The sequence below is a fragment of the Azolla caroliniana genome, unplaced genomic scaffold, assembly GCF_043228905.1.
Source record: "Azolla caroliniana isolate FFs.n. ecotype wild unplaced genomic scaffold, voAzoCaro1.0.p SCAF_16, whole genome shotgun sequence".
NCBI lineage: Eukaryota > Viridiplantae > Streptophyta > Polypodiopsida > Salviniales > Salviniaceae > Azolla > Azolla caroliniana.
This window is the reverse complement of record NW_028230451.1, coordinates 5,412,140-5,424,010: the sequence shown is the minus strand read 5'-3', so window position 1 is coordinate 5,424,010 and position 11,871 is coordinate 5,412,140. Positions and strand designations below refer to the sequence as shown.

The window sequence follows — 11,871 nt, the reverse complement described above, 5'->3', positions numbered from 1 at the left end:
AAAACATGTTCTACAATGAGAATGATTCTATACTAGGCCTAATTTCATTTCCATCCAAGTCTCTCGAAGAGAAGCGGGGGGTCAAAGGGTTGCCATGATGTGGATGTGGCCCGTGGTCCCCATGTAAGAGGTACCCCAACCATAGCTTCGAGTCGGCGTAGCTCACGTTCCCTTATCTTCTTAATCTTTTCTACTCCACGTTGACTTGTGTTGAAGCCCAACATCCGAGGACGTTTGGTTGCTCTTTGTATTTCTGCTTCCTCAAGGGAGAGGCCGAGCGGCATAAGTGTATCCACATTCATCGTCTCCCCATGTTCCTGAAAAATTACACTAGGTACATGTTGATGAGTAGTAAAAGGGTTATGATTAACACTTTGTAATTTATCCTCCCTATGTTGTTTTAGCTCTAAGATATACCTACCTAGTCTCTTTACACTCGGGGTATCTAATAGTTTGGAGAGGGTGGGAGAGGGTCCTAGTATGTCTTGGTATTCCGCCCGTATCTCGGCATAAGTTGGGCACTTGCATGTGAAGTGATACTCATCCTCTATCTCTATGTGGCATAACCTACATAGCCTTTCCTCTCTAGGGACTCTATTAGCTCGACCATTCTCAATCTCAAGTTGGTGAGATGATATCCTAAGTTGTCCAATGGCCACCCTTAGTGCATTTGATAAGAAAGTATCTAGGTATCTTGGTCGTGTAATAAACCCTAACTTAGAGAAGTGCAAGAAGTGTTCCTTATAGTACACCATTTTAGATGGGAGTGGCTCTCGTGGGGTGATCCATTTGTATCGAGTGTAGATTTGCCATATGTCTTGGCGTATCACTTTATTACGATCTTCACGAGAGATTAAAGTTTGATCAGTCCCATGGTTGTACTTAAGGGGAGGTAGGTTATTAATGTCTATGCCATTTGCAAATAACCAACTCACCACAATGCTATACCAAGAGTTGGTGTCTCCAGACACATGTAAGGATCGGGATGCCTCAAAGGCTCGACGGGATATCCTATCTTGTGGTTGACTATGTATCCGATGAATAAAAGCTACCACTTGAAAGAGTGCTTCTACTAACATCGGGGGTAGGCTAAACTCCGCTCTAATAATGTCATGTGGTACTGTCGATTTGCTTCGGAGTTGACGTGATAACATCACCACTAAAGGTCTCTCCAATTGCGTCCACATGAAAGATGGTAGACCTGGAGCCCATACTACTGATGCATACATGAGGGACGGGGTCACTAATGAGTCGAAAAGCCATCCCTTAGTCCGTGGCTCTTGAAAGTATGCTTGGTGGCATTGTCTCTCTAAGAGTGAGAGGGATGCATATCCTCTCGTTAGCCTATCTTTGGCTGCCTGGGTCATCGAGAATTTACCTGAGCGAGCACTAAAAGTGACTCCCAAGTATACATAAGATCCCACCACCTCAACTAGTTTATGAGAGAGGATGAGGTGACATTTACTCCTAACTCTGGACGATGTATGAAAGATAAGGACTTTAGTTTTCGCTAGATTCACTACCAGTCCTCGTTGTGTACAAAAGTCATCTAGGGCATTAAGATGCTTTTGTAGGTCGTGTTCCGACTCCGAGAGCAAGACAATGTCGTCTGCGTAGAGTAAGAGACTAACTTGCGTATCCCCAATAGCCACTCCTTTGCCTCCCTTACGAGCAATAAAATCAGTGATCTCATCAATGTAGATCCCAAAAAGAGTCGGTGATAGGGGGCAACCCTGTTTTACACCAATGGTGCTAGTGAAACAATCGGATAGGCCACCTGGGCATCTTACGCGCCCATAGACTTGCTCATATAGGGCATAAATGGCCCAAATCATGTCATTTGGTATCTCCAAGCTCTTAAGTCTATCAAACAACCTCTCCCTAGGAACTGTATCAAAGGCTTTGCGAAAGTCCACAAAGCAACAATATAGTTTCTTCTTACGAGCCTTTGTTTGGTCAATTAAGCACCTAAGTGTAAAGATGTGGTCAATAGTGGAGAAGGCTCGTCTAAAGCCAGCCTGCTCAGGTGCTCGAAGACTTAATGTTTCCATATAATCACTGAGCTCCGCTTCCATTACTGCACCATATAGTTTAGCAAGCGTATGACCTATCATAATGGTCCTATATGTATTTGGGTCCATTGGGTCCCCTCCTTTATGTATAGGGGCCACAGTGTTCATGGCCCATTGTGGTGGAAAACCCTCGGCGAGGGCGCGGTTGAAGATTAGAGTGAGAAGGGGAGCTAGGCACTCTCGAGCATATATGATGTGCTCGGCTCGCAATCCTGTGTGGTCCATGGATTTCCTATGTTGTAATTTTTTTATGACCTTCGTGACCCTAGAGGTCGTGAAAAGTGTCCCCATGGTAGGTCGAGGTGTGGAGGGCATTGGAATGGGTGGTTGGTTCGGGACATGGTAGAGTCTCTCGGTATATGTGTGCCAAATATTGGGATCCTCGATGGGTGTTTGTGGTCTCGGTTCCCGTAGTCTCTTCCATGCAAGGGCACAATCCCTACTCATGAGCATATGGTAGAGTTCCCAATATTGGGATGCTTCCCAAGCTCGTCTTTTACGACGTGTCATCTTGCGCATCTCTTTGCGAGCCTGTACTAAGGAGATAGTACCACTGAGTCGCGATACTTTAAGTTGTCTATACAACTCTCTACAATCCTCGTCATACCACTTGTTTTGTGGCATAGACCCTATTCTACTATGATTGGAGTCTTTCGTGTATGGGAAGCTACTAGTGGCGGCTGAGTGAAGGATGTGTGTGAGTTCTGTAGTGAGGTTCTCTAAAGGCAAGGAAGAATCAAACGAGGAAAGATGGGCTTGAACATGTCGAGAACAAATTTTCCAAGTTGTTCTCGAAAAATGTCATTCATTTCTTGTTGAAATGTGGCCGGTGTCATGAACACATGACCATTATGACATCACCCGGACTTGAACCTCGAACCTTGTAATCCATACTTGAAAACCTCAACCATTAAGATAGCTTATTGTTATATTAATAAATAACTGGGAATTTAATACACGTCATGTATATGTTTTAAGTTTTAACTAAAACAAATTGCATATGTATGTATGTATGTATGTATGTATGCATGTATGCATGTATGAACAAGTGTGTATATGTATGTATGCATGTAGTCTATGTATGGATGGATGGATGGATTCATGCATGCATTTATGTAATGTGTGTGTGTGTGTGTGTGTGTGTGTGTGTGTGTGTGTGTGTGTGACCTCCCACCATCAAATATGAAACTTTGCTCGTCACAGCACATCTGGAACCCTTGGTTATGAAAGAAGAAGCCACAATTGCCTCATTTTTATGCGGGATAGCTAAAAAAAGAGTAGCCCTCTTTCTGAGGCATAAAACTGTTGTCCAATCCTTTGGTCATGCCTTAATCCTCGAATGGCTCTTCTTTTCACACACAACAAACCTCTAAAGAATTGCACTCAAAACTTTTTGCTTTAGGTTTGGGACTACGATTAAAAACTTTTAATCGATCTACAAAACTCACTTTTACGTTTGAGAGGGCATATTTCCCACCCAAATTATCCTTCCTATTGGGATAGTTTGCCATCCTCTATTGCCAACATATTTCAAGGGGATTGGGTACTTGGAAGGCAAATTGATTGTAGCATTCAGAATTAGTATCTTGAAGGTTATATACATTTGCAAACAATGTCACGTATGTCACATTCAACCTTCATCTTATTATTGGTCACCCAAGTAAGGAATCATTTTCAGAACTTCAATGTCAAATGTCCTCAAAACAATGGAACCATTATAGTGTCACATGTCCTCAAAACAATGGACACATAACATTCGATCCTTTGCATATTTTAGTGTTAAGCACTTCGGCATGGAGTGCACATGTGTATCCACATATCTTAATCATGCATGTCCACATGTCAAACCTCAAAACATAGTTTTAAGTATTTCCTGGGGCAACTACAACTATGATCACTAGGTTTATATCCTATATACAAGTAACAAATATATCTTATTCTTGCACACCAAGATCACTAGGTTTATATCCTATCATATACAAGTAACAAACAAATAGGCTTAGAAAAGCCAATACCATGTTAATCAGTGACAGAACACAAATAAATGATTAATAACTTGCTACCAATATGGAGTAAATTTACAATAATAGATACATTAAATTATTACATTCAATAATACGCCGTTTTCACCATGGACATGATCTCTACACAGTAAACACCTCCTATAAGTGGAAACCCTCCGATGAATCAACACACTTCGCAAACCAAGACCACCAATAGCCAGTAACTTCACAATAATGGATCCACTAGGTTACACGCAACAAATTCCTTCAATAAGGAGAACCTCCTTTGGGAGGCAATATAGAAATACTTTATGCAAAACCATACAGCATACAATTTTGCCTTTACTGTAAATATCAATAGCTCAATATGAACCATATAGGTAAACACTGATCGAAATCTCTCTTCCAACGCCCATGCAAATGTTTTCCATGTACTTCTCTACTGGAAACTCATTCAGCATTGTGTTATCATGAGCTAGCTCTGGCAGGGAAATCCATCAACAAAATCCATTCTAGAAAATCAACCTAAAGTAGCCATATGATAATTGACAATATTGGGTTCTCAATCGAACATAATGAATGGATTAGCATCTGATTTGGTGAGCAGCTCGGTACATAGTCTTCTCGCAACCGATTCGATCAACGATTTCCAGGTCTTCAATATATTTGTCTTCATCAACTGATACACCACTATCATCTTCCTCATCTGATGAAATGCTACCATCCTCAACTGAACCCTCTACCTGTATACACAAAAATAACTAAACCATGACTATAAAAGACCTTTTTTACTCTTTCAAGTTAACAAAAAATACCCACCTCTACCTCAAGAGGTTGATCTCTTTCAGCATTGTCTTCCTCACTATCAAAATCAAGCAATCCTTGCTCTTCATCACTCCCATACACTTTACTGTCATAGAGAAGCTGGGCAAACAAGAGTCTTGTTAAATAGCTATAAATAGAAGATCTTCAAACTTAGAACTAAAAACACAAACTCCAGATTATTTGGAAAATACTATCTAATTTAGGAAATGAAATTACGACCTTGGGCCTATCATTTTCCACTATAAATCAGCAGATGCAGTGTGAAGATATACATATTAACCAACAGCTTTATATGATATCTCATTTGTAGTACTCCTAATCTTTTTAAACAGATTTAAAAGGAGTTCAGGAGGAAATTCTCAAATGATTTATATATGGTATTTAAGGACAAATAGAACACCCTTTGACAAAAGACCTGAATCAAACTATATAATAAAGAGGAAACTTCCAAGTGATATATAATATGATAATTGAAGTTAAATATGGAATATTAATTCACTTCAGGTTAGCAATACATACCTCTTTTTCAGGTCCTTCAAGTCCGTGGGAAGAGGTTGAACAACATGATGCATATTGACTACTTCCGTGGCTGCTCTTATAGGAATCGAGCATGTCCACTTTCGAGCTAGGAGCATCCACATTCGTTCCATAATTTGCCCCACCCACATCGTTCTTCCAAGCACTGAGCCCGAAATTGCCAAATTGAAGATTGACTGTCACATCTATAGGTTCATATGTGCATGATGGGCACGATGTATTAATTTTATCATTACTAATAGAAGTAGTTCGTTCTTCTCCTTCAGGTCGTTTATCAACCATTTCAACAGGCCATGCTCTCGCAACCGAACCGTCATTATTCACAAGTGCAATCAAATGATGTGATGACCCTCTCTGGTGTATGATCTGAAGCATTCTTTCTGAACCCAAAGAATTTGCAGCATGTTGGTTTTTGTATTCATCATCAACCATCTTAACTGCATTTGTGGTCACATCATAGTATGACTCTCCTCCCTCTCTCCTACGCAAGCAAGCAAAAATGGTAGCATGTATCGCAGCCACACTCTGGTCCATGTTTGTGTTATTAACTTTCGGGACCAAGTGTTTATCCGCTTTTTTGCATTGATAATCCTGTATCACCCGGATATTGCGGATATACTTAACATACTTGTTTTTTGCAGGGTCCAAGGTCATGTATTTTGCACGAATGGCAAATCTCTCAAGATGTTTCTCTTCATTTGCAATATAAATCATAAATGGAATAATGGTTGGATGCTGCTTCATCAGTTCTGTCTGCAAAATAACAATCAGTCTCGGGGACGTCAGTCACAGAAAAACTGATGTTTACATCATTATAATGACGCAATTAATATGTTGGCGCTAATATAAAGATATTACATACCACAAAGTCTAAATTCAAATGCACCCCTTCGATAATAACAGATTCACACTTTTGCTCCCACAAAGTAATCAACCTATCAAGACTATCAATCACCATTTCACTTTGAGCCTTGTATCCCTCTACTGCCATTGTTTTGGCACTGATTGTTATCTCACCCATGCTAAACACAATGCTACTTTCATGGGTTTGAGGCTTTACTTTATGATTTTGATTCATGACTATAGAGAAATCCTTTTCACGTTGCAAAGTCCCATCATTCCTATGGGTTTCCATTTTCTTTGACATTTTTTTCATCTTTGACTCAGCAACTGCCACAGGGTCAAGATGTTCTCCAGCCGAATATGTTGAAGCATACAAGAGAGGATTTTCTATTTCATCAACATAGCTTCGCATCATGTGCCTAATAGAATCCGTTGACACTACAGTAGTAATACCAAGCCTGCTAGCCTGGCATATTCGATACAATAATTACCAGAGATTAACGGTAACTCTTATGCTCCTATAGAAAATACATCACCAACGTGACACAACATTATGTATGTATAAAGGAAATTCTGAATACCAGCAAAGTAGACAGCGTTGACTTGCCACATCCACTTGTTCCACATAGTAAGATTGTCACAGATGTGCGCTTCTCCCGAATTCTGAGGGTGGAAAAAATTTTGAATTTTTGGAATATAAACATGATGATTGAATGAAAAAACAGAAGAAAGTGATTAAAGAAAGCGATGACAAATCCTCAAGCCTGACAAAGAATGCATCTTTTCACTGCAAACACAATCTCTCAAAAGTAGGAATATATACACATTCATACATTGACAATAAAACTAATAATTGAATAAGATATTTTCTCTTATCATTCAAACAACCAACACTACATGTTAGATGCTATCTTGCATTATATAAAAGGCATTACAAGTAAATCTTGAAGTAACCAAAAGGTGAACCCTTAGAATGTAAATCAGTTTCCATAGAATGTGAATCACTTTGCAAAAAGAACTGTATGCTAAATGTTAAGATGAAAAATGCAGGAAAGTAAAAGATAACAGACCACAGTGATAGAGAAATTTGACATCTTAAAACAACCAAAAGGAAGAGAAAATAAGCAGAAAACGTAAATCGCTCAGAAAAAGAATCACATATAAACCCTTCTTGTCATTACACGCAAACATGTTTAAAGTATCAACAGTGATATGCAATTTCAGCCAATGTTTAATAACATATGAAATAAAATTGGATACAAAAAGAAAAAAGAAAAATATACTTTATGTAGAAAACATGAGAACACACATAAAACAAGGAAACCTATGAGTGCAATCTCTTCATCTCTAGAGTATCCATCCAGAAATAAAAGTAACAAAATAACATAGAAGCCCACAGAGACTTACTGGCAAAATACTATAGCTCATCAAAAAACACGAGAAAATACTATAGACTTGCAATGTAAAGGAATCAGTAAAATACTATAGCTCATCAAAAAACACAAGAAAATGCAAAGGAAAAAAAACCTAGTAATGATCCCAAAAATAAGCTTGTAGATGGATCATATTCACGTACTTGCAAGCCAAGGCAAAGTCATTCCTCCGATTAGGTCCAAAATAACGATACTCAGACATTGCATCGCAAACTGCATTCATGAACTTATTTCTGTCCAGAACGAGGGTAGATCGCCGCTTATGCACATCATAGAGCTTCTTTGTGATTTCCTTGAGCTTTACCTCATTCTTCTCTGCAGCTTTCTGAATATCTTCAGGAGAAGAATCCTGGGAATTATCTTTCTCCAAATCCGAAAGACACTGTGAGAAGTCATGCATTGGAAACTCACACTCGGAGTGAGATGATCCATTCTTGCCTTGAGACAAGACATCGAATACTCGATTGCTAATCTAATAAAAGTGGCATTGAGAAAGACCTTTCAGAAAAGAAACCCAAGTCTGAACAACTAAAAACAGATAGACAAAAAATAAACCTTGAAACGTGCTTGCTAATCTGATAACCATGCATTAACAATAGCATAGAAGGAAAACAACCATGAATAAAAGAACAAATAAATCCACAAATTCTCTACGAACGCAATAAGAAAGAGCATGCAAAATAGGAAAAGCCAAAATTACCATAAAACAACATTTAAATCCCAAGAGCAGCCTACCACGAAGAAACTGAGAGTGAAGGTCTACAACAAAACAGCACCAAATTCTTACATTTTGTCTCCAAACCATTTTCATATATATATAGTTGAGGAAGAAGATATGTATGAATATCGGAAGCAATTGATGCCTCTTTCCTATACATACTTCATATGCATGTATATATGTGTATATATACATCAGTATGCATGTATGCACATGTACGATTTCTTACCTTGAAAGCGTGTCTCGCCTTGCATCCAATAAACTGCAAGGTGCTCTGCAGAACAGGCCGAGTATATCTGAAAGAAACAGATGGAATCCTTCTCCCTTCCTCTGAAAGGGCCTCTGATTCCACATCTTCAACGATTATATACAACAATTTAGGCCTCTCTGCCATCACTGGAGCTTCTCTGGAGAGTGGGTGAAAAAACATAAAATGAACAAAGAGATTATTAAAACGAATAGAAATATGAATGGGGGGGACTAAACAAGAAGTGAATGGAATAAGAAAGGAGAAACAGAACGGTGGGGGGAATGAAGATAAAGAAGGATTAATCTCACCTTGATAGGAAGAGGAAGAGGAAGAGGAAGCGGTAGAGATGCGATGGATTTAATGGGGGGAAGGCCGTTCATTGCCCTCTTCTTCTTCTTCTTCTTCTTCTTCTTCTTCTTATTCTTCTTCTTATTCTTCTTCTTGGGTGGGAACAGATTCGCCATAGCCAAAAGAGCTTGCTTGTTGGGTCTGTGTAGACAGACAATCGCCCAAGATGGAAACATGTGACATGATCGCGCCATGCTCTCTCATCATGCTTTCTAATTCTTTGCTTCCCCACCCCCCTCCTACTACTGCGCTCTCTCTCTCTCTCAAAAATGTATGTATGTATGTATGTATGTATGTATGTATGTATGTATGTATGTATGTATGTATGTATGTATGTGTGTATGTATGTGCGTATGTATGTGTGTGTGTGTGTGTATGTATGTGTGTATGTGTGTATGTATGTATGTATGTATGTGTGTATGTATATGTGTATGTATGTATCAATGATGTATCATGTATGTTTGTGTGTATGTATGTATGTATCAATGATGTATCATGTATGTTTGTGTGTATGTATGTATGTATGTGTATGTATGTATATGTGTGTATGTAAGTATGCATGTATCACGTATGTGTGTCTATGTATGTATGTATGTATGTTATGTATGTATGTTTACATTGAAACACATGCCCCATCCTTTGCTTATGCTTAACTACAACGAGAAGAAGAGTAACGATCAAGCACAACTTAGACAACTCCTAAGGGGACAAGGTTCCCGATGGGGGGGCAAGTTTGCGAAAATTGCCAAATAGATCTTCATTTGAAACTTTGGACCCTTTGTTGTTGTTTGTTGTGGCATCGGGTTTCAAATGTAGGATGGCATTCTCGTCTTCCATCCCGTGCATAAAGTGTTTCTTCGGTGGGCAATGATGGGTTGGTTGGTTCCCATTGGTGATGGCTTTAAAACACATACACATTCCCAACAAAGGCATGTTTGTTTTTTTTAGTACAGTGCTCGAGGAGGATGTCAAGCATAGATCCCTTGCATGGCTAGTTGTTATGCCTCAACTTTGGGCATCGGTAATTAGGTAGGTTCTCCTCTCATAACTCTTATTGGATTGACTTGGGGTTCAAGGCTCGGCATTGTCTTCCTGTTGTTGTTGTTGAACACGTGGCCTTCCGATCTCCATCAAACAACCTTACCAATTGAGTTATAACCATGTAAGCATTCTTTTTTTTCTTTTTCTTTTTTTTAAAAAGATATCCTGTCATTAGTATAGTCATTTTACAAGATTCAAAGTTCTATGTAATTGGGGGGGGGAAACAACCATTTCGGAGGTTGATAATGCCAATAAGGAGTACCACAGTTGGCTGTCATGAATGGAGAAGGTTTCCATATAGTGATAAACTCATGTCGTTGAGCAATCTTAGCATCAGAGTCACCAATAATACCATCCCATTGTCCCTTCAAAGTATGCACTATGTCTAACCAAATATTTGAGACCAATTCGGCCGGTGGTGTTTTCAGTTGTTGGAAAATAAGAGAGCACCTAGTCTTCCAAATATGATATATAGTGGTACTACTCAATATCTCCCATACTGGTTGGACGTCCTTTCGTATTCCTGTAAACTGTAGTGACAACAATGGTACTTTATGTAAGCATTCTTTTTCTCCCTCTTTGGCTATCTATATGTAGGCTCTCTAGAGAGAGAGAGAGAGAGAGAGAGAAAGAGAGAGAGAGAGAGAGAGTGTGTGTGTGTGTGTGTGTGCGTGCCCATAAGGTTGTAGCTCATTTGGTTTATATATATGTATGTGGTGGAAATACACAACTATATCAATAAATGTGTGAAAAACATGACAATGGTACCACATTTGAATGGTGTCATCGCTACATGGGCATTGGGTAGTGGGACAAGTTGAATTGGTAAAAGGCAAGATGGACACCACCAAGGAATATTGAGGTGCTCCCCTGAGCAAAACTACCACATCAATACTCCCTTCAGGTTTCATAGATGTTTTCTAGTTGCATGCCTACCATCAAATCCAAAAGCTTTGTGCATATCCCTATTATGATGTCCCTAATATCTCATAAAGAAAAAGTGATCTCCACCTCTAATATTGGGTCGAGCTATCCAAATTTTGCAAACACCCACTATCTTGGATTCATATAACAATGTGACAAATTTCGTCCAATCTAAAAAGTGTAACCCAAAATGTAACAAGCAATTAGACATCGTATGAAACGATGAGTATTATCTTCCATTTGAATACTACAAAAGAAGCAATTGCATGTTGATCGTTCACATCTTTTTAGAGCTAATACCAAAGATTAACCCCCGACCAATACTCTGCAAATGAAGATCTTTGCTAGAGTGAAATTGTTACGTATCAAGATTTGTTACCATCTATAATCAAAGTTGTGCACCTTTTCATTATTCTTTAGTCATAGATGATAGCCATCAAAGAGACTTGATAAAACAATGGTATAGGAGACTAGTATTAACTTGTAACTTAGTTTAACCCCCTCAATGCCAACCAATTTATAGTTACTTCTATATTTGTATGTGTAGAGGACTCTACATCAATGTTATACTTTATAGTTGTGGCCAAATAAACACATAATTGGGTAAGATTCATAATAACCATTGCACTTGAACAAAATCCAAAAATCTCCCAGATCCATGCATGAACTGCACTCCCACCTTTATGACCCCATTAAATGAAACAACACACAATTAAACTAAGAGCGAAAGCTCTCCTTTCTTGCGTAAAATATTATGGTGATTATGTATTGGATAATAAAAATGGTCACAGGCAACACTATTGTTTTGTGAATATGGTCTCTTTGGGGAGTTTATTGTAACTTTGAGTCACATCCATGTTATATTACTTATCTTCTA

At 38.8% G+C, this 11,871-nt stretch overlaps 1 protein-coding gene across 1 annotated transcript; it reads right to left on the bottom strand.

The window, feature by feature from the left end:
• Positions 1–4,178: 4,178 nt before the first annotated feature.
• Positions 4,179–9,256, bottom strand: LOC147853771 (P-loop NTPase domain-containing protein LPA1 homolog 1-like). The gene is made up of 8 exons (XM_087332505.1): positions 8,990–9,256; positions 8,661–8,838; positions 7,857–8,185; positions 6,862–6,943; positions 6,300–6,746; positions 5,420–6,190; positions 4,895–4,999; positions 4,179–4,818 (listed from the first exon to the last, which is right to left on the bottom strand). The coding sequence occupies exons 2-8, from the start codon at positions 8,823–8,825 to the stop codon at positions 4,660–4,662; spliced, it is 2,058 nt and encodes a 685-aa protein (XP_087188631.1). The 5' UTR covers positions 8,826–8,838; positions 8,990–9,256; the 3' UTR covers positions 4,179–4,659.
• Positions 9,257–11,871: the final 2,615 nt, after the last annotated feature.

Excerpts from the sequence above, each read along its gene's own strand:
- LOC147853771 (XM_087332505.1), bottom strand. The coding sequence starts at position 8,825 with ATGGCAGAGAGGCCTAAATTGTTGTATATAATCGTTGAAGATGTGGAA. Across the intron at positions 6,747-6,861 it reads CAACGCTGTCTACTTTGCTG|GCTAGCAGGCTTGGTATTAC; the intron begins GTATTCAGAATT and ends CGAATATGCCAG. Across the intron at positions 6,191-6,299 it reads ATTTGAATTTAGACTTTGTG|ACAGAACTGATGAAGCAGCA; the intron begins GTATGTAATATC and ends GTTATTTTGCAG.